Here is a 24,428-nt window from a genome sequence, read left to right as displayed (position 1 = left end):
GATATACTGCGTTATTAAGGAATACGAATGAAACATGACAACTTCAATAGTTTTATTTATTCTTTTCAAAAATCCGTCCCGTTGGCATGCCTTAGTCCTTAAAAACACCTTATAAAGTTAATATTTATGCTCATGCCATAATAAGTTAAAATAAAATAGCGGTTAGGACTGGGACGTCCAAGGGAAATATCACAAACTCTATGATACAAAAAAAAAGTCAAATCACAATTTATACAGGAAACACTCTCACGCATGCTACTACAATAATAATAATTGGATCATCCAGGATTACAGACTAATTATTATTATGATTAAAATCTATTATTAATTATTATGAGTAGGTTTTAAATTGCAAAAAGGATTTATCTATCTCTATATATGACTTTTAATAAATAGGAATGATTCACAATAATAAAAGGGTTTAAAAATTAACACAGAATATGTAAACAAATACATAATAATATTAATAAAGTAAAACAACTCTTCATCTGAAAATCAACCAGAATTTTCAACACACCCTAGAAAAAGAGAGTTTGTTTTGAAGTATATTTAGGGAACAATTGGCTGTAAATCTACAATATAATTTACTTAAACTGAGACTTTTCTTACTTTGCACCGCTGAACAAACAGATATTAAAATTAAAAAATCTCGCATTACCGTTGTTGTCCAGCCAAAGGGGGAGAAAAACGACCGGCGCGCGATCGCAACTTTTTCACGAAAAAGAGCGGCGATCAGTCCCGACTTTTGTTGCTCTTCTTCTTCTGTATCCTCTTGTGATAACTCTGCGCGAACGAGTTGACTATCGATATCACGAAATAAATGATCATGGCTATCACGAATTTCTCGAAGATGCCCGCCAGGATGTTGCCGCTCGCTTCTTTTACCGTTTGGTTGGCTTTCTTGTGTAATTTTTGCTTTTGACCGTCGAGGAACGCCTTGAAGGGTGCCTGAAATGGGATTATTAAGTTAACTGTTTAAGTTGGATAAAGGGGTCAACTATATTAGGACTTCAGGGCACTACATTTTATTATAATTCTAAAATTTTATTGTTGATTTTCATCTCTGCGTTTTAAAGATGCATTTAAGTAATTGAAATAGCCATTGAATAATACGGGGTGTCCCACAATTAATGTCACAGGCTGTAACTTTTTTATTTTCAAATATAAACATTTTCAAGAAAATTTATTGTTGTTAATAGTTTAAATTATGATCATCGGAGAATTTTTTAAAATTATTTAAGTCTGTGTCAATATTTTCATTTATATAGTCTAAAGAAAATAAATTGTATATTTGGGAATCATGAGCATATTGTTGGATTTTCGAGTTTTCAATAGAACTGCTCATATCTGCAACATATAAGGAAAACAAGAAAGGGCCCAAAATTGAGCCTTGAGGCACACCTGTGGCAATACTTTGAAAATCTCTTAATATTTGCACACAAAAGGATCTATCTATTAAATATTGTTCAAAAAATTTTTCAGAATTGCGTAGTAATGAACTTTCTATGAATTATATAGGAGCAAGATAGCGCATCGCCTCATAACTTTATGCCATTAAGATTTTTTTTAATAATCGTTTTAATGAGTGGAAAGAAACTGATGATTCCATTATCTGGCCACCAAATAGCATTGATCTGACTCTGTTAAGACAATTTTCTATGGCGGTCTATTGTGAAAAATCAAATGAAGAACATTCTGAGTTTATTTCCAATGCTCTGTTGAAATTAAACAAAGAATATAGAAACTGTATTAAAAATAATGGCGGCCACATACAACAATTGTGGATTTTTGAAGTAAAAAAATGTTTCATAGCAATTAAGATTTTTTTTTCTAAAAAATTTAAATATTTCAAGAAAGGTAAACCAAATATGAACATATATATTTTTGAAATTAGAAGAAAAAGGTTTTTCATTCATTTAATTAATTTTTATTCCTCTCAATGCTTGGAGACGAGACAAGTTCTTTAAAAGTTCTCCCGTTGAAAATAAAACTACTGTTACTGAAAATTTAATATGTGAACACTAAGACGAACTTTAGTTTACCAATAAGTACCCTCCGCTTAACTAAAATACCGCGATACCAAAAAAAAAAACAATAAAAATCATCATTACCTGAAGTTTACTCCCAATAACGGGCACCAGGACCAAATAGTTAATCGCCGTTTCAATTAACGTCTCGTTAAACGCAATGATAACGAACAACTTTTGGATGTGCATCTTGATTATGGCTTTCCCGATAAGGGTGGCCCCAAAGAAGGTCCAGAAGGGCACCAGGAAATGGCCGCAAGTGATTCCCGCCAGGTCGAACAGGGGATTCGGGATACTGGCGCACGCCAAAATGCCCAGGAATCCCACTTTTTGCACCAGCTCTTCCACGAAAATTTTACCCTTCTCGATAAGGGATAGTTTTTCGCGGTTTTTTTGCTTCTTTTGGAGCTCCTCGAACTCTTTTAGGTCGTCATCTTCGTCGTCCGGGTCAATACTAATGAAAAATCGGAATATTATTGACCAGTAAAAGAACTCGTAAGGTGTACATTGAGACTGAATGGTACGATTTTTTGCAAATAGTGTGTCTAGTTCATCTATTTAAGAATCCGGAAAAAAAACTTGTCACATGTTCAGGACTTTTTGCAAACCGGGAAAATGACCTAAACATAAAAGGTGGCTTTCTATGGTATTATTGAAAAGCATTTTTTTTCTAAAGCTGCAAGATCATGTATCAGTTGATCTCCCTTTCTTTTTAAAATTTTAAGGGTGTATCTAACCCTGTCCAAGCGGTTGCATGCAGATCAGGGTGAGATAAAATGCTTGTTTTTGTAAACCTCTTCGTTTTATAGTAACTGTTTTCAGCGTTCTTTTATTCAGTTTTTCGGTCATAATTTCATTCAAATATGACCTATTGAATCCCCCCTTTATTTGACCCTTTATTGAATTTCTTTATATTCACAGAATAGGATTAATAGAGCGACCTAGGCAGTGTTGCCAGTTAGGTCGGACTCTCTCCAACAGGACCTCCAATTTTCCACTAAAAGGTTCTTTAATTCTTGTTTTTTCATTAGAAATATATGACAATTTTGGTTGACAAGGGAAATAGCTATGATTAAGATTGATATTTAAAAACACTATTGATAAATTAACTTTATATTTATGAAAATAATTTAATTTACTAATAACGGGTGGTTCAGAAAGTTGTTCATTTTTTGACACTTCGTATAAAATTTGGTAGGGGGACTAGAATCGTGCGCGCATGCTCAATCGATAGCTTGGTTCAGGGAAATTTAGTCACCATGCAGCGCTATAAGGGAGAGCAACGCTCGTTTTGTGTACGAGAGTATTTCCGTAACAACAATTCGGCCACCATTGTGCGCCGTAGATATCGGGCACATTTTGATTTGCATGACATTAACCAGTGCCCAAGCCGACAGCTGATCGTAAAATGGGTACGGAAGTTTAACGACACCGATTCGACCTTAGAACATTGAAAGGCTAGAAGTAGCATGCCGTGGAACTATGGACAGGTTTGTTTGCTTGCAACATCTCTGATGCAATGATGCCAAATGCTTATACAGAAATGGCAAAAATCACTTTATAATATCATAAAAATTTTCAGTTGTTTCCGAAGGCTCAAAACAATAGTACTGCTCCCCTTTAATAAAATATCAAGCATTTTTTAAAAATAAATTTGATAAAATACTCTATATCGAAGTCAATATTAACTTTAAATAAATGAAAATAAAGTACGAAGAAACGAGAAAACGGTAATGGCATCGCAACGCCGCTCGATCCCATTGTTTATGCCACTCATACAAGCACTCTCTACCAGTGACGTCGTCAACAAATATTTACCTGATAAATTTTTATTAATTATTATAGAGTTTGAGTATAAGTAATATTACCATTTATGAGCTATTTATGTGTTTTTTTAACGGACTTCGTTAGAGGAAGGTCCTAATAAAAGGCACCATTTTTGTCAAAGCATTTTTATGGAAATTAAATATTTTAATATAAAATTATAGATTTCTTAATAAATCATGTTTTAAGACACAAATTATTAACATTTTGCAAAATTTTATTGTTATTATTATATTGGACAAAACTCAGGTTTACATCACTTACTTTATATCACATAATATATACTTCTATGGTGCTGACTTTTTCAAAGGGACAGTATTGATTCAGCGGAAAGAGCAGAAAACTACAAGGAGGTTTAAATTGTGAAGGAGTTGCAGGTTTTTTATAGGTTATAAGATTTTTATTATGAGTATTTAGCCTGTACAATGGTTTTGAGACATTTAACAGTGACCTATATAATACCTAATACCAAATATTATATCATATTAATTTATACTAAAAAACAAAGCTTACCTAAGAATAAAGACTATGTACAATAGATTAGATTAAATAGTTTATTAGTAAAAATATACAAACAAGTACTTTTACAAGTCAAATAAAATATGTAGTATGTTGGGCTTTTTCAAAAATCATGTTATTATTTCTTAAGTATTTTAATAATGACTTGAAACATCTAATTCAATGTCTTTGGGGCAAATTTGTTTATTGCAATCTTCGAATTTTAATTTTTTGCTCTTTATTTTTTTTCCATAATTTGGTAACAAGTGATTTAGCTTTTGAAACGGTGGAATCATCAGTGCTTAGGTCCTCAGGATATCATTTTGATTTTACCCTAGAATAATATACATAAAAATATAGTATTACCAATTAATTGCATTTAATTAAACAAATATAACACAATAAAATACTATATCACTTTTAAATAAGATATATAGAATAGGAGGATACATGGCATAAAACTAGTAGTCTATTTTGAGCGTATTTTTACCTTTTCCTTGGCAGAGTCAGGGAATATGTAGCAGTTAAACAAAAACGGCTTGGATGAGAAATAGTAATTGTTGACCTAGACCCCACGGTTACTGTAGAACTATTAATCTCAGATGCAGTTATTGTTGATGATGAATGATCAGATCTATAATTATACAAAATTTGGTGTATCTAGAATATTAATCTATTTTAATTATCCATACTTGTCTATATCAGCTTCACTGTTTGTACTATATACCATTTTGGAAGCTAAAGAAGTTTTTGCACTCTTCAGGAAAGCTACCCCTGCAGCTTTGAAGGGTAAATCACTTGGTAAATTAACTGAATTATCAGCTGCTGTGTTTTTAACCAGTGCATCAGAAATCCTAGTAAAAAAATAGTTTTACATACATACCTAATTTAATAAGTATTAGGTATAAATAAAGCTTATATGAGTAACACTAATCCTTTTTGTGACGACTAGAAAAATATATTTAAAAAAAAATTACCTTTGAGCTAGAGCTGATTTTTTTAATCTGTTTGGTCTAAGTCTGGCTACTGATAATATTATCTTCCTTATATAAGAAATCACTTCTAAGGATGTGATCTGAACAAACAAATATGTTTTGTTTAATTTTGTTGATTTCCATTAATGAAATTCATTGTTCCCTTTGGGCATATATTAGGCAATCTATAATAAGTATTTGATATTTAATCAAAAAGCAAAAAAAAATTACAGTAATGAATTAATATGTGGTGCCAATTTCTATATATATTATTGTAAGTTGCAATATGGTAAAACAAAAAAAAAATATCGACCAAATTTTAGGGAAAGACAAAATTAACTTTATACATAGATATCAATATCTAAATAATTTTCAAAATTCTTTAACGGCAATAAAAAATTAGTAATTTCATCTATCTACCTAATGTCTATATTAAAAAAACATAACTATACATAGATAGGTACATGGTTATTAGGTATGCCTTCTTTCTGCCAAAACAACAACAAAAAAACATAAAATCCTGTAATAAAACCAGGGACAAAATTCTAGTTTTATATTTTTATAGCCTATTGATAGATGAATATGTTCAAAAAAATATTTAGATTTAAAAATACAAATATTTTGGTATTTTACCCACACTTTCACATTCAAGTTTTTATTAGGTTTATCTATAAGATCCCCTATTCTACGTTTATGATGATGGTTACCCCATGATGTGATGTTATCAAAGTATCGGTACTTACTTGTGAAAAGATCGGCTTGAATCACCTTTTTATCATGATGCGACACAAACGACACAAGTTTTTCCCATCCTAGCAATTTAAAAAAACACTTAAATGTGGCCTTTTTCCTTTTGAAACCGAAAATTAGAAGATACACAGAAGAAAATACACGAATCCCGAAAATAAACAAAAAGCCGTTTGACAGATGACACTACGCGTATGGCTCAGACGCTTAAGCTCCGATGTTGTCGCTTCAAATTTTTTAGAAGCAGTTTTAGGCATAACAATGTTAGTAATTTTGTTTTTTTTTTTGCTTAAGGATATTATATTTATTCTTAAAATAGGTTAATTGTAGTATTTATACTTTTTATTTTAAATTTTCCTATAAAATACAACACAAATAAGTTAAATTAACGTTATAATGGTTGTTAAAATATAGCTAAAAATTTCCTCCGTTGGAAATTTGCGTCGACTTGACAACAGAGAATCGGCAAATATGTTTGTAAACAAAACACCCCTCTTGCCCCTGTGCACATGTTGGACTCAAACAAAGTTGTTGTTTACTAATTCTAGCCTTTCAATGTTTCGACGTTAAATAAACGAAATTTGGGTCGGCCAAGGACAACGAGAGTTCCCGAAACGGTTGCTCGGGTGAGAGCGTCTATACGCCGAGAACGGACCTTGTCTTCTCGCAAGCGCGCAGCGGGATTAAATGTCTCCAGATCGTCGGTGCTGCGAATTCTCCACAAAGATTTAAACATGCATCCTTACAAAATTCAATTAGTGCAGGAATTAAAGGAAAATGACCCTCCTGCAAGACTTTTGTTCGCCAACGAAGTAATGAATCGATTTCAGCGATTCAACAACATTTTTTTCTCCGATGAGGCTCATTTTCACCTAAATGGCCATGTGAACACCCAAAATTGTCGCTACACTCAAAGGCCCCTGCATAGCCCAAAGGTCACGGTTTGGGCTGCAATGTCGGGATCAGGAATAATCGGTCCCTATTGGTCGATTATTAATGATTTTAGACATTGCCATAGAAAAGTATCGGAACCGGAGTTAAGACCTGACATTTTAAACGACTATTATTGTGATATACCTAATATCTTGCTCAAGGGCATTCGTAGTAACATTGATCCCCTACACTATCTTCAACAAGTGTCGGTTGAGCATTCATTTTTCTTTCATCCTGTCGGACTTACCGAAGTAAAAAATGAAATCAAACGCCTAAAAAACCATAAATCATCTGGAGCTGATGGGATATCTTCGAGGTTGTTACTCTTTTTGCCTGATTCAGCCTTAAATGCTTTAGTTTCTGCCATAAACAATTCTTTACATAATGGCATTTTTCCTTCATGTTTAAAAGAGGCAGTGGTTATCCCTCTTCATAAGGGTAGAGATTTGGATCAGCCTTGTAATTTCCGTCCCATTTCTATTTTGTCTACCCTCTCTAAGATAATTGAAAAACTTGCAAAAAGCAGAATTTTGTCCTTTTTACATCATAATGGCATTTTGTCTGCAAATCAGTTTGGATTTCAAGCCGGTAAAGGGACTCATGATGCTGTTTTTAGCTTTTTGGAGAGCGTCTATGTGTCCTTGAATTCTGGAGAGTCATCGGCGGCAGTGTTTTGTGATCTATCCAAAGCATTTGACTGTGTGGATCATGGAATACTGTTATCTAAGCTCGATAAATATGGTTTTAGAGGCGTAGCGTTGCGATGGCTTGAGTCCTATCTATCAAATCGTACTCAGAAGGTTTCAGTGTCTGGGCGTTTGTCTGCTTCTAGATCCCTAAAATGCGGCGTTCCCCAGGGTTCACTGTTGGGACCACTGTTATTTTTACTGTATGTGGATGACTTGAGTTCATTGAAACTGCAGGGCAAGGCGGTTCAGTTTGCTGATGATACCACCATACTATGGAGCCATAAAAATTCTGATTATATTAAGACTTGTATCCTTGAAGACCTTCAGATTTTATCAGGGTGGTGTGCTTCCAACAGGCTCGTGTTTAATGTAAGAAAGACGTCTATTATGGGTTTAAGTGCGATGTTCAGGGTCTGATGTTTGACGAAAATTCCCTCTTGCAGAATAAAGAGTGCTGCAAGTTCCTAGGAATTACCATTGATGGTCGCCTTCGGTTTGAAGATCATATTTTACATTTAGCTGGGAAATTATCTTCTGGATGTTTCGCAGTAAGAATGGCAAAACATGAGCTGGGAGGGGTGGTTGCACGTTCAGTGTACTTTTCACTTATTGAATCTCATATTCGGTATGGCTTGCCTTTTTGGGGTTTAACCAATAAGGGGCTACTTAACATTATCTTTGTTATTCAAAAAAAAGCAGTTAGATACCTGTGTTCTGCTAAGTTAAGAGATTCTTGCAAACCCCTCTTCATTTCTGAAAAAATCCTAACTCTTTTTTCACTCTTTATCTTAGAAACAGCTGCTCTTATTCACAAAATTCCCAAACTACCCTCTGACACTGGCCATTTGACTCGTCGTGTAAATGATGTTCCCCTACCTATTCCTATGTCTTCCCTTACCAAAAACTCATTAATTTACATAAGTAAAAAAATTTACAATCATGTTCCTCTGTGTGTTAGACATATATCGGATGTTAAAAAATTTAAAAGAGAGTTAAAGTCGCTTTTATTGGCTAAGGCATATTATAACCTGTATGACTTTTTTAATGATAGGTTTTAACCTTGGACATGTTGGAAAGTTTTTTTTCTCTAGTTTTGTCAACAAGTTTACCTTTATTTAGTAATTGATTGTTTTATTTAGTTATCTTTAATTTAAGTATGTTCAAAAAGTTTTGTCTTCTTGTGTTTGATTTTGTTCATTGTTTTGTCAATTTTTGAAATTGTATTTGTGTTTTGTTTTTTTAGCTTGTAGGATGCTTGTACACAAGATTATTCTTACGTAATATAGCACATTTTCTTTCTTTCTTTCTTTCTTTCCTATTTTTTCGAAGACGCTCAAGGCAACGCAATTACCTTAAATTCGCAGCGTTACATAGGCATGCTTCAAACATTTTTCGCTCCCACCCTTCAGAAGTTTGAGGGATACAATCGAAACACTTGGTTTCAGCAGGACGGTGCCACCTGCCACACCTCCAACCTGTCTTTGCCTGTCATTCAGGCGCTTTTTCCCAATAAATTAATCTCCCGAAGAGAGGACATTTAGTGGCCCGCCCGGACCTGACTCCCTGCGATTTTTTTTGTGGGGATACCTAATGATCTAAAGGCCAATATCCAGCAAGAAATGAAAGAGATAACTCCAGAAACTTGCCAACGCGTTATTGAAAATTTTAGGGCTCGGCTTGAGGAGTGCCAGGAAAGAAATGGGGCACATTTGGACAACGTAATTTTTAAGACATAAATTTCCCAAGTTTTCTGTACATTTTAAGAATAAATTTGTTACAATTGATCAACGGGTTTTTTTTTAAATTTAATTTTAGAAAATTAACAACTTTCTGAACCACCCAGTATTAGTGGTAAAACCAACAATCTGGCAACGCTGGTCCCACGTTGGGGGGGGGGGGATTAAATGCTGAGCTAACTCCTCCTACTGTAGTCGGTAAAAATTACTTTCACTTCAAATTGCAGTTAAACTACACGGTGCAGCAAAAAATGATCAAGACATGTTTTGTGCAGAATTTAATAATTTATAACATATCAAAAAATGAACCGCTTATCTCAATTGGTTTACGAGAAAAACGATTTTTTTGAATGAACAAATAGACACATTGTTTGCAACAAAACCGCACCTTTCAGTCACAATTTGCACTTTGTCAAGTTCTTTTACTGGTCTAACCTATCAGTTTCCAAATAATAAATTGCAAATTCAGAATAAAAAATAAGTCCTTCCTACCCTGACATTCTTGCAGCCCTAGCCATAAAATATGGAGGCAGCTCCCCCAAAGCGGTGCCTGCGCCCCAACACATCGCCTCTAATCGTACTTTAGACATTATGCTGAGTATTGTCACAGGAATGCTGCCTTCGTCCCCTTCAGATGGACAAATTATCCTGCAAAATGAATGTACCTTCGTAAACCCACCAATGATTCATAAATCACTTTCACTTACTCTTCGGGGTACGGAGGCTCTGGGAAATTTAAACTGCCACACTCATAGCCGGCTAAAGTGACTGCGGCTATATGAGGGCCTAAATATAAAAGGAACGTGTGCAGACCTGTACCTAATCCTACTGAAGATAAGATACCTGAAAGGATGGTTTTATTTATATTTGATAATAGATCTCTTAATTACTAAAGCTAATATCGATAAAAAAAAGAAGTTTTCTACTGCTGAGTGCGGAAATTCACTTTAGTGCACTTTACGCACTAGTAAAAGTAAAAACAAGTATAACATTTCAAGTTGCTTCTGCTCTATTAAATTAATTTGGTTTAGTTTAACAAACTATTTTAACTAATTTTTATTTTAACAAACTAACAAACAACCCATAACTTTTAATCCTAAACAGCTTAAACTCGTTTTAACAAGTCTGTTATACATATGTACGCGTAGTCCTACAATTGTAAAAAAATTACAATTGTAGTTGTTTCTGATGTGTTACTGAATTCATCACGACTTATAGGTACGGTAAAATAACTTGTAAACTTGTAACAATTGTAGTGTTTGTGTTATAAGGCCTGATGTTTAAGTGTTTTTTATCTCTGTAGCATATATTTCGCTTATGTGAATAAAAAATTACTACGACTTTTCCGAAAACTTACCTAAACCTATCCAATATAGACACCATAAAAGTTTCCTATATACACCTTGGACCATATCGTGGTGTGGTCCTTTAATATTGACTAATAAATATAAAGATAATACTGAGATCCCCAATAAAGCGACTAGTTTCTTATTTGCTAAAAAACTAAAGTTCATTTATTAGAATAGCTTTAAAATCGAACGTAAAAACGAACGTACTTCCTGCCATAATGAGTGACCAGCTCAAGACATTCTTTAAAAAAATACTCTAGGGTCAGTACAGGTTTTTTCCAGAGCACGATGCTCTCCCTCTCGCTTCTTTCTTTTTCTTTCTGTTTTTTATGGGTCTCCGAGGTTTTTGAGGAGGTTTTGCTAACATTATTTTGTACCAGGTTCCCGTTGCTGTTTGAACTGCAGGGAGCTTTGGGTTCTTTTCTCTTGGTGGCCATTTTGTAGCCCAGTCTTTGTAGCTAAAAGAGAAAATTACCACAAATTAAATTAGGGACATATTTATGAACCAAATTAAAAAAAAACACACACTTGTTAAAACAAATACAAAATTGCACTAAACTTTTAAAGGCATAGCATTAATATATATATAATAATGGTTTTCATGGGAATAATAGCTATTTTTATAAAGAACAATAATTATATCGTGGTGTGTTAATTTATTTAAAATGCTAATGCAGATATTATTTTAATTTATTGTTCGTGGAGCTGTAACCGTTTACCTAAGTTATTAGTTTGATTATATTTAATTATTAAATGGGTCTATGCTTAGAACCTTAGGTAGAACATTGTCTGCTGGCGATAAATTCGTTACTGGCTGCTTCCCAGTTTTATAATTTCTTGGCATTAAGATTTACGAGGCACCGTTAACCGTTATGCTTTATAATAAATCGATTTTTTGGTGCTTTAAATGAAATGTTAAATTAATGTTGGCATTGGGGGTTTTTTTACATGGCATTAAAGTAAGAATTAACTTCCTTTTTGGTTGAGGTATTTAATATATTTAGTTATTAACAAATAGTATCATAATCATTTAGAACCATATCTACAATTATTATTAACATGAGGCTTGAAAATGATTAAATTGAAATAAAAATTACTACATCATCAGTTTGATCAGTTATCATCATCAGTTGCAGCATCACTTAAAACAGTCAATTGTGTGCATAACTTAACTGGATATAAATGACATTTTATTAATAATAATAATAATAATAATTTCTTTATTGCTTTCAAGATCTAATTAAAATAGACAATAGCAACGTCACAAAACAAACAAAATTAAAATTTGAAAACATCTACACAGTACATACTGCTAATAAAAATACTAAGAACAAAAAAGATAATGTTGGACATAATAATGGGTGCATTACCTTACCACTCATCTCAAGTATGATACATTATGAAGATAAATAAATTAGTAAACAAACCCTTAATATTAATCATAATACACATTTAAAATTGTAAATCGAAACTATAGATACACTTGCCCAACAAATACCTTGCAGTGTCTTTCCTAAACTTCATGATATTTTTCTCTTGCCTTAGGGTGAGAGGTAATCTATTATATGTTTTAATAGCAGCAAAGGCAGGAGATCTTTAAAAAAAGGCAGAGTGATGAGTTGGGACACTCAGTTCAGCTCTCCCCCTTGTCACAATAGACATACCCTCAGCATAATGATCTTCATTAGTTTCATTAGTTTCTTTGCAAAAATAGCAACATAAGAATGTACGGAGCTGGAACAGTGAGTAGACCAAGCTTAGTAAAGTAAGTCCTACAAGACGTGTGTGGTGTGAGTCTGAGCAAGCATCTTATGATGCGTTTTTGTGCTATAAAGACTGACACGGCGTCAGTTGAAGATCCCCAAAACATCACACTATAAGTGATTAGAGAATGGACCGATGCATAGTAAAGTTGCTTCAGACAATTTAGGGAAAGCTCTTCTCGTAGACGCCTTATTAACGCGCAGAAACTATTTAGTTTTTTGCCAAGAGTGTCTATGTGTGGGACCCATGTGAGACAGGAGTCAATTTGTATACCAAGGAATTTTAAGGAAGCTACCTCTCGAAGAGACTTTTTTTTAAACTTTACTAGTAGGGAATTTTGAGGTAAAATTTTGGAGAAAGTCAGTAGCCCGGTTTTATCAGCATTTAGCTTCAGAGCATGATTGTCACACCACTCCTGCATCCTCTCTACCACCTGAGAAGCTCTGACAGATAGTTCTTCAATCAGATGTTCTGACAAGATTATGGAAGTGTCATCAGCATATTGGTTGATAAAACACCCTGGAAAACACTCACTGAGACCAATTACATATAATATGAATAGTACTGGGCCTAGAATTGAACCCTGTACCACCAAGGATGATGCTGAGTAAACATATGTACCATTACCAGAGCCAAGGCAAACAGTTTGTTCCCTCTGATTTAAATAAGAGGCTATAAGTCTGGCACAGTTTCCCTTCAGTTCATAAATTTCAAGGATTGACAGCAGTAGACCATGGTTGATTGTGTCGAATGCTTTCGATAAATCGAAAAAGAGTCCGGCAACTTTTTCTTTTTTGTCAACATTTTCAATCACAAAGGATATAAGCTTGAAAACTGCCAACTGGGTTGAATGATTGGGCCTAAAACCAGACTGGCTATCTGAAAGAATAGTTTGCCTTTTTAAAAAGTTCATAATACGGATATAAATGACTCGCTCAAAGATTTTTGATATTGAAAAAAGGTGAGATATTGGTCGATAGTTTTCTACATCCTGCTCATCACCCTTATTTTTAAAAATTGGAAGAGCTTTCGCCTTTTTTAGTTTAGATGGAAAGATTCCCATGTGCAGACAGGCATTTATTATGTGAGCTAGAGGCACATTTATATGGTGACTAGCTTTTTTGAGTATGTTTATTGGTATTTCATCAAGACCAGCAGAGTATTTATTTGGCAGGGCCGACAGAATATGCTGAACTTCCTTTGAATCTATGGGAAAAAGGAAAATAGTGGGTATGTGACTTCCTTTAGGCAATTGACCAGAAAATTAAGGAGTAAGAGATGAAGCATTAAATTTCTTCAAAAATATGTTGGCTATCTCATCCAAATTTTCAATAATTTCATTATTGCTAGAATTTAGGGTGACAGGTTTAGATGACTTTGACTTATTTGAGCATTGATTGAAAATAGTTAAAGCAGTTTTAGTTTTGTTATTTGAACAGATAATCTTGTTTTCATTTAAATAAGTTTTATAGTTAGAAATACATTTTTTATATTCTTTTTTTTCTTCTTTATATTGATTATAAGCTGCCTCACTATTTGTTTCCTTGTACCATACATACAGATCTTTAATATGACTAGAATAATTTTTAATTTCAGAGTTTACCCATTTTTTATCAGGATCCTTTATTGTGTGGCTACTTAGAGGAAATGTTACATTAAAATAGTAATAGAAAATATTATAAATCATATTTTAGATCGACTTCAGTGCAGTTATATACATCTTCCCAGGATTCATGTGTTAAAAGATCATTCTTAATGTTGTTTTCTGTGTATGAACGTTTCTTTATAAATACTGGCTTTTTACTCTCTTTAGGTATTTCTATATGGAGTTTCTGACCATAATGATCTGATATATCTGAGAATAATGTATTACTTGTTACCTGACATTTAGCCAAATTGCTGAAAATATTATCAATTTGAAAGCCAAATTGTCCTACCACCCTAGTTTTACCCTTTATGTGTGGTGCTAAACCATAGCTAGCTAATAATTGTTTGGTAAGAGAGGAGTTCTGATCGTTTACTAAAAAGTCAATGTTAAAATCTCCACAGACTACCAGATACCTGTTGGCCATGTATATAGTGTGTAGCAACTCATCTAAAATGGACAAGAAAGTATTAACATTACCCGAGGGTGATCTGTACAGACAAATAAAATAATAAGACCTATTTAAAATAAGACACTGACAAACGCAAAATTCTCACTGTCTTTCAACACAAGCTGTTTTAACAATTAAAGAATGGAAAACTGTATTTGTTTTTGCAAGGATGGCAGTTCCTCCTCCTCTAAACTCAGTTCGAGATGAATAACAAATTGGTCGATAGTAGGAGATTCATGAGAAGAGTATTTTATTCAAACATTTCGCTTTAAAGATCATCAAAGGTTTACTTTAATTGGAACATTTGGGGCGTAAGTGTGCCTGTAAAAAATGAAATCATTATTTATATTGATAATGATTTTGCTTCATATACTGAAGACATATTTTTTTCAAATACTGTGAAATATCAAAAAAGCTAGCAAAGTTTGACAGCATATAGACATAGATGCATTCCCAAGTAACATTTTCTCAAGCAGTTGGTTTTTAAAGTTGCTTTTTAGCCGCACCAAGGTTCTGCAATAGTCATTGGCTTGCTTGATGTAACTATTTAGGTTAAATTTTTGTGCTAATAGGAATTAGAAGCCTTAGGTAAATTAAAAATCTAATTAGTTCTAATCAAGTGTCAACAATAACGTTGTTATGGCCATAAACGAGGGCTTGATGGTTTTGAGATAATAAGGTTTTGGAGAGGTTATATTTCAGCATTAATTTGGCAACCAAAATTCCAATATAGAACGATTTTAGCATTAAAATTACCTATTCAGAACCATATGGTCTTGAATCAATTGCCTAATTATTTGGCATTTTATACGGCCTATTCCGGAAAATATAGCATTTTTTAACACCTAAAGGACTTGCTAAAAGTCATATGGATAATAAGATAACTTTATGGGATAAGGTTTAACCAATTAGTCACAATAAAACACAGTTTGCGGACGGTCGCGACTATTAAATCCTACGTCATTTATTCTTAGAATACAGGGATGTCTTCGCACAAAATTAATTAATAAGAAGTGGTAATTTTAAAAGAAAAGTGAAGCGAAATTTCCAACGAATTACAACTGGTCAGGTAAATATGACAAATAAAATATTGACAATTTTGGTAGATTATAACGTAAAAAAAATTTAATTTGCAACACTCTGAAAAAATAACTCCGATGTTTACTCTACAATTTTCAGATATATCTATGTTGCCTCCAAAATTAACATTCATTTCAGACGTTCCATGGTTTATCTATGCTTAATATTGTTTAATTTTAGGTGTAGCAAATTTTAATTCTCAACATGGATGCCAAAAGTGTACCATTGTTGGAGAATACTCCCATATAACGCACACTAATTACTATCCCAATAAGAAATTTTCAAAAAGAACTGATTAACAATTTCGCTTGAAGACAGATACATACCATCATAAAACTGACTCTGTGATCTTGAAACTTCCAATTAACATGATAGATTGTTTTCCAGTAGCTGACTCTCTTCATTTGATAGGTTTGGGAGTAATGAAACGATTGTTAACAGGTAAAGATGTTTTTATAGATATGTATGTTGATGCTTGTACTCGCCCGTTCTAACATTATTTTTAATATTAGGTTGGCGTGACGGTACTTATAAAAATAAATCCTTAAAATGGTCTGCAAAAGTAACGGAAAGTGTATCGAAGCAGATGCTAAATATAAAGTTACCCAAAGAGCTTCATAGAGCGACTAGAGGGCTTGATGTTTTGTCCTACTGGAAAGGAGTGGATTATAAAAGTTTTCTTTTGTATATCGAAATTACTATTTTAAGAGATGTACTAGCACCTCATGTTTATGAACACTTTCTTGGTTTATTTTGCGCTATAACAATTTGCTCTACAGATTTTTACTCAGAATATCTCCATGTCGTTGAAGCATTATTAGACCGCTTTGTTTATTGTTATTCAAGTATATACGGTGAATACTTTATTACGAGTAACATCCATAATGTAACACATTTGATAGATGACGTTAAAGTGCTGGGAAATTTAACAAAATTTTCCGCCTATCCTTTTGAATCAAAATTATATGAAATTAAAAACATGATAAGAAATGGCAATAATCCGTTGGCTCAAATAACAAACCGGCTGAGTGAAAAGCAAAGTTTTGATCTTTCGGAAAATAAAGAATTGCCTACCTATCCATGTTTAAAAAATGTGACGGATGATGCTTTTCTTCGTAATAGTATGAAACCAGGTAAAACTACAACTATCTTTAAAAAGATTTTTTTGAAGGGTTTTGCCTTGGCGGTGTTGATGAAAATAGAGGGTTTTTAACTAAACAGAATGAAATAGTGTACTTTGAAGCTCTGAATTTTTGAACTCTGAAGTCTTTTTACTATACAGGAGAATGATTTCCATTTATCTTTTGGAGCGGAGCTTTCATCCAATACGGCACCCATTTGTGACTTTGGAGGCCATCATAATGTTCCATCTTTCTCCCACCCCGCGTTCTATAGTTTGGACCACTTTAAATGGCATTTTCTAAAATAAAATATTGCTTAGGTTACAGTTTGATCCAATAGGATTTCCAGTACCTAATCAACTTAATTCAATCTAAAATACTATTACAAAGACAAAAATGTAGTGTTAATACAAGGATTAAAGTAGGTATGATTGCTTACAGTAACCAAAAACATACCAAAATATGAAGTCCAATACTATACAATTTTTAGGTTTTAAATATTTAAAAATCTGCTTTTTATATGTATTATATTTTTGTATTTATTAAATTTACTAATAAAAAAATCCAAAATTCATAAAGAATATAAATCTAAATATAAATTACCTTTATTGTTGAAGCTTTTTTTTAACTTTAAAAAGTCAATACCTTTTTATGTACCTAAATACAGCCCTGTATGCAATTTGAACGATAAAAAAACACACTTTTATTTTCATAGTAACTGGAACTACCAAAACCAAACGCAAACTAAATTGCAATAAAGAAGACTTAAGAAATCCTGCGTAGTAATAAATAATGCCAATAGATCCTACTAAATGCCTAAAAGCCATTTATTGAAATTCGCCCAGACTTTGCCAGCTAATTGGTTATTAAAAGTGGCCTATAAGTCCTGGAAGATGCTAGTTAGCCCTGTTTTAGCTTTTTTTAAAACCCACTGGCATTTTCTTAAGCCTTTTGTCCTACGACATAGCTTTTGATACTTACTAAAGTTATTATAGCAGCTTAAAAGCATACCCTGCTAGGCGTCCATTTTGAAGAAAAAATGTAAATTTTCCATTTTTATAAGCTATTCAAATACAGGCAAAAATAATGTAATATGTAAACAATTTAGATAATATATAAAGACACTGGAGCATTTAAGTACATATTATCACTAAAGCATTTCAGAAATAAAAATATATAAATTTTTAATTTTTTTTTGGCACTGAATAATGTTTAATTTGTAAGATATCAAAGGCGCGCGTGTTTTACAGTTAAATTACACCCAACTTTTTCAAGAAACTGGTGTGCGCAATGAAAATCGGTCATCTATTCCAGTATAATATATTTTTTTCTAAAATAAAGTCATACTTACTGAAAATGTCGCCATTGCTTTTTATTTTGGCGTTGTCTTATTTTTACCCTGGCTGTATCATATTTAAAACTAAAAGGTCAGATTTTTATACTTTGGTATCTCTGAAATACCACATTTAAAACTAAATGGCAAAATTTTAATACTTCAATATGTATCTGAAATGCCAAAAGCCGGCGAACAGGCCAAACTATATAACCACCTAAAAGTCTAAAAGGACTTTGCTAAAGGGTTGTAAACAGGTAGGCGTAAAAGCTTTCAGGTTCTACACAGGTTACGTTTAGGCATCTTCGGGTTCGATAAAGGTTATTTCTATTAGCTATATAGGTTCTGTGATATGCGATCTGGTTTCAAATTGGCCAGGGCCTATTGGCAACGACAACCTCTTTAGGGCTGGGCCTTTTTTTACTACAGGAGGTTATGCGGGCTAATAAATAACGTTATTTGTGCTTAATGGCATAATCAATAATTTTTCTTAACAGGTTCTAGGAGTTATTTATAACCTTTTTAGAACTTAAATTGTTACTTGGGTTGACACCTACTGAATTTTATAATTTTCACCAAAAATATATACATATAATCATATTTAGTTAGACCTAAATTACAAAAATGATCGATTCGTATGTTCTTTTCTTGATAATAAGTGTCTGTTCATCTGTCACTACGATCAGCAAAAATCCGGTTGTTTGATCAACTTGGCAACATGGAATGGCAGATGGAAAAGGACATTGACGGCAGACAGGTGACGTTAATAATTGACAGATGACAAATGACATTGGCATTAATCAGATTTTAAGATCTTTTTTTGGAAATATGTGTAAATTTGACAACAGAGAAGCCTTAAATATGTTTAAACTCAAAGTTGTTGTTTACCGATTCTAATCTTTCATAAGTTCATATTTAGGTCAAAATTCGAGTTTTGAATGAAATTTTTAGAAATACTTGAAGAGGCAAGTTTTATTTTATTCATTTAATTCAATTTTTTTTTAGAAGTCTTTTAAATATTTTTTATGACAAAAAAAACTTATTAAGTTGATTTTGATTAATTACTAAATACAGTAGTTCAATACCCAATAAAATATCCTTTCTACTTTCTCCCTAAGGCTATAATTCCGATGATTACAAAAAGACAACGGCACCCCCATGTTTGTTAACTTTTATGTGCCACTTAATTGATTGAATATTAACGCTCGTGTGAAAGAAAATTACACGTATAAGCCCCTATATAAAATATTTAATTACTGGAAAAAATATTGCATAATAATTTACGCAGATGTATAATTAAGTTATTAAAACAACTTGAGATAAAAGTTTTGACGCAATATAAAGACAATTAATCAAAAGACTGACAATTAACGAAAAAGAAAAATATACATAGAAAGGAACAATTTAAAAATCTATTATTGGCAAAAAAAAATTTTTTACACAATCACTTACGATTTTCACCGATTGATAACACTCCACTTCCTCACTCATTATTATGTTGTACACTACCGAGTACTAATCAGACACATTAAACAATAAACAAAAATTATTATCAGCGGAGCAAATAGTGAAGTGCGCGTGTAGAGGCGAAAGTACCCATCAGGAGATACCACGTTGGATTGTTACGCTTATAGTAGAACGCGTAATGAAAGCAGGTTTCCTGATTGATGACTTGGTTTACATCAAGATCATTAACTGGTCCATACAACTATCGTAAGAGCTAATAAAAGAAAATGTGCAAAATTGTCCCCAATTCATCGATTTTTGACGAATCTAATGTCTATGTCCACGAATTTAATCAGAAAAATTTTTAATGCACTATTCAAGTTCTTTTTGAGTTACCTTTGTAGATAAATAAATAGATTATTATTATTAGAAAATTAACTATGAATTATATTATTCTTTATTTCTAACCACTTATACACAGCATGGGAAGCTTTGTATAGTTTTTATCAAATTAATCTTTTTGAATGGTATTTTTTCGAATTTCCTTAGTAAATTACAGAGTTTGTTCTTTGAGGCAATTATTTTTTGCAAAAAATTCGTTTTTCATTAACTCACCCTTAACCCCCCACCCACCCCACACAACTTACCAGTAAGAAGTTATTTTCAAAAATCATTATTTTCCAAAATAATACAAATGAATAACAGCTGCTTTTGTCATTAATATCTAATCTAATAACTCAATTTTATTATTTAAATTTAATATAATTATATATATGTATATTAATAAATATTTCACCATGATATACCAACTCTTTCAAATAGCCTCGCAGAAAAAAAATCGCAACGCGTTAAATCTGGGAGGCGAGGAGACCAAGAAATGGGTCCATTAGGCTCTATCCAACTGAGTGCTGGAAGCCCATCTAGTAGGAGCCACATATTGTGTTTCACATTTAGAGGAATATCTTTTAACAATTTTGGTAGAATATGTTGAAGAGAACCTAAGAGGTTATCTACCTATTAACATAAAAAAAGAAATTCTTTGGTCCATCATGTTAAAAAAACAGGGATTTTGCAGAAGAATTTTTTACTGGTGAGTTGTTTGGGGTGGGTGGGGGGTGTAAGGGTAGTGTTGATAAGAAAACGTTTTTATTGCATAAAATAATTGAAGAAAAAAATTAATTTATTAAATAATTTACTCTCTCAGGTTACGGGTTACAGAGTTTTATTTGCACATACTTTGTTTTATCATTCGTGTTGCCTTTGAATATGAAGTTGTAGTTTGTATGTGCATTTATTTTATTTTTGTTTTACAATTTTAACTCGTATTTTGTTTTATTTTTGCTATTTTATTTTAGGCTTAAATTTTATTTATACTTTTTCTGTATGTGAAACTTTTTCTATTTTTCTGCATGTATGCCAAAGTCGTTACATTTACTTCTTTATTACATTTAGTACGAGCACCTACAAGCACACACTTTTTTCAATTTATTTGCATTTTCTTATTTTTATTGATTTAAATTTTTAAGTTTTAAATATGTATTTAATTATCTATATTATGTATGTCGGCTATACGTATTTTTCTAAGAATATTAAGATAAGGATTTGTTTTGATTAGTAATAGGCTCGGTATTAAGTTACTGTCACCGATCGGCGGTACGGCCGTCCATTAATTATTTTTATGAGTCTGGGTTCATGTTGATTTTTAATTTTTTAGTGAAGTTTATTTAGAAATAAAATAAAGGACATGACTCAATATCTTTTAAGAGATGTCGAGAGAGTGGAACGAAGCCGGGAATGAATGCTTGGAGAAGCATAAAGGAAAAGAAAAGGCAGTCTTTTGAGAGAACTGATGATAGATAGACCGGCTTCGGATCACTAGTTCTTTTATTTTATTCGCGACGGTACTTTAAAATACTGACGTTATTAAGAGTGTGTTTTCATGAATTACGAGTTTTACTTATAACGAACATGTCCGCCGAAAATAATAATACTGACTCTCCGACATGTATATTATCTAATCTTTGAGAATAAAATCTACGAATCTAATGTCTATGTCCACGAATTTAATCAGAAGAATTTTTAATGCACTCTTCAAAGTTCTTTTTAAGCCTTTACTGTTCCGCCATGATATACCAACTCTTTCAAAGAGCCTCGCAGAAAAAAAATCGCAACGTGTTAAATCTGGGAGGTGAGGAGGCCAAGAAATGGGTGGAAGAAGAATTTTTTTTTCGTATCTATATAATCTATATTATGTATTACCTTTGTAGATAAATAAATAGATTATTATTATTATTAGAAAATTGTATTATTCTCTATTTCTAATCACTTATACACAGCATGGAAAGCTTTGTATAGTTTTTATCAAATTAATCTTTTTGAATGGTATTTTTTCGAATTTCCTTAGTAAATTACAGAGTTTGTTCTTTGAGGCAATTATTTTTTGCAAAAAATTCGTTTTTCATTAACTCACCCTTATCCCCCCACCCACCCCACACAACTTACCAGTAAGAAGTTGTTTTCAAAAATCATTGTTTTCCAAAATAATACAAATGAATAAAAGCTGCTCTTGTCATTAATATCTAATCTAATACAGTAAAACTCCTCTAATTCGAACTTCTTTATCTCGAAATATTCCCTAATTCGAATATTTTATACTACCAAAAAAGGTATCATCAAGTTTATATGATATTTTATCTCTATAAGTCGAATTTCTCTATCTCGAATTTTTCTATAAGTCGAAATAACGTTTAACGCATTGCCGATGGCTAACTCGAATTTTGCGGGGAAGTACAGACATTTTTCTAGGAAAAAATCTGTTTGTTACATGGATTTGCTATTGCATCATTTTTCTTTTTATTAGTTCAAACGGAAAAAGGCTCTCATCGCGACGTGGCGGTTTTGTGATTACAGTTTTTTGGTGCGTATGCGAATTAAGACAATTTGTTTTTATTAAAAATAATTATGGCTAAGAGAAATTTAAAGTGCTTACCATTATGTGAGAAATTAAAATTAATTGCTGAAGTGGAAAAAGGTGAAAAGAAAAAGAACGATATTGCCGAACAGTTTGGGATACCACCCAATACTCTGTCAACGATCCTAAAAAACAAGGATAGACTTTTAGAAAAAAAAGATGATTACGCTTCAAACTGTAAGAGGAGAAGGCTTACACCTTGTGTGAATGAAGATATTGATGAAGTAATGCTTAGTGGGTGGGTTACTACGGCACGAAATAAAAATCTCCCTCTATCTGGAACTCTTATAAGAGAAGAAGCTAAGGAGTTTGCAACTGCTTTAGGGCGGGACGATTTTGCAGCTAGCATAGGATGGTTAGATAAGTTTAAAACTAGGCATAGCATCGTTCAAATGTCTTTATGTGGTGAAAGTGCTTCTGCAGATTTGGCGTCTTGTGAAGAATGGCAAAAGAATGTATTAACCACTCTGATCGGTCAATATGATAAGGATGACATTTTTAATGCTGATGAAACAGGAGTTTTCTTTAAATGTTTACCCAACAAAACACTAGCATTTAAAGGACAAAAATGCCATGGTGGCAAAAACAGCAAGGAACGAATTACAGTTATGGTTGGAAGTAATATGAGTGGGACTGAAAAGCTTAGGTTGCTAATCATTGGTAAGTCAAAGAATCCACGTTGTTTTAAGGGCATTAAATCATTTGCAGTGGACTATGAGTTTAATAAAAAAGCATGGATGACAAGTGAGATTTATGAAAAATGGCTATTAAAGCTTGATAAGAAATTTGCAGCCCAAAGAAGAAAAGTTTTACTATTCGTTGATAATTGTCCTGCACATCCCAAGTCTGTTGAATCTAAGTTAAAAAATATTAAACTTGAATATTTTCCGCCTAACCTTACGTCAATCTTACAACCCATGGATCAAGGAATTATAAAAAATTTGAAGCAACATTATAGGAAGCGGATTGTTATGAAAGTTTTAGCCCATATGGAAGTGGCAACTCCTACAACTGTGACGTTACTTGACGCAATTCAAGATCTTAATAAAACGTGGACTCTGGACGTAAAAGAACAAACCATTGCTAATTGCTTTAGAAAAGCAGGATTTGTTAAAGATAAAGTTCAACAAGATGCTGATAACTGGGACGAGGATGACCTTGTTCCATTATCTGAATTAAAAACCCTGTGGACCTCATACAGAAGGGCTATAAACATGAGTGATGTTTCATTTGAAGACTATGTGACGATTGATGATAATGTACAAACAGGTTTTCCAACTGATGAAGAGATCCTAGAAAGCGTAATAGAAAATCTTGTTCCAAATAAAAAAGGTAGGCTAGTCTAGATTACACCTTTTTAGATTGTAAGAATTGTTTTGTATTGTTTCAGACCCTGAAGAAAATGAAGATGATGGCCAAAGCGAAGGTGAGACTGTTCCGACACCTACAATTGACGAGACGATTTCTGCTATTGAAAAGATAAGATGTTTTATTTTATCCAGAGAAAATATTCCATATGAAATACACAATTCTTTAAATTTATTAGAAGATTTTATAGATAAGGAAAAATGGACAAATTTCACACAAAAAAAAACTGACTTCTTTAAAAAAAATGTATAAACATATTGATATGCATACATATTATGTAACACATACAACATACAAAATTTTAGTTATATACAAAGAAAATACTTTTTTTGGTACTAATAAACAATAACCCCTTAATTAGGCGTTTTTTTCTGTAAGTCGATTTTTCCATAAGTCGAATTTTTTAGTCTGTCCCTTGAAGATTCGAGTTAGAGAAGTTTCACTGTAACTAATTTTTTTAATTTAAATTTAA

The 24,428-nt window shown here is 32.6% G+C and overlaps 1 protein-coding gene across 4 annotated transcripts in view; it reads right to left on the bottom strand.

Moving 5' to 3' along the window:
* Window positions 1-42: 42 nt before the first annotated feature.
* The window catches only part of LOC126750362 (vacuole membrane protein 1-like), a 66,940-nt gene continuing 42,554 nt past the window's right edge, over window positions 43-24,428 (bottom strand). For 3 of the 4 annotated variants that reach the window (XM_050459950.1, XM_050459949.1, XM_050459947.1), the window contains 6 exons: window positions 10,985-11,235; window positions 10,786-10,931; window positions 10,136-10,271; window positions 9,921-10,076; window positions 2,112-2,481; window positions 43-948 (listed from right to left, as the gene is read on the bottom strand). In XM_050459950.1, coding sequence (XP_050315907.1) covers window positions 733-948; window positions 2,112-2,481; window positions 9,921-10,076; window positions 10,136-10,271; window positions 10,786-10,931; window positions 10,985-11,214 — 1,254 coding nt within the window. In that variant the 5' untranslated portion in view covers window positions 11,215-11,235 and the 3' untranslated portion in view covers window positions 43-732. Of the gene's footprint in view, window positions 949-2,111; window positions 2,482-9,920; window positions 10,077-10,135; window positions 10,272-10,785; window positions 10,932-10,984; window positions 11,236-19,623; window positions 19,790-24,428 lie in introns of those variants that run through there. The other variant, XM_050459948.1, reaches the window with a different exon arrangement.

The sequence above is a fragment of the Anthonomus grandis genome, chromosome 2, assembly GCF_022605725.1.
Source record: "Anthonomus grandis grandis chromosome 2, icAntGran1.3, whole genome shotgun sequence".
Lineage (NCBI taxonomy): Eukaryota > Metazoa > Arthropoda > Insecta > Coleoptera > Curculionidae > Anthonomus > Anthonomus grandis.
Note: the sequence above shows the minus strand (reverse complement) of the source record. Positions and strands in the feature narration are given on the sequence as shown.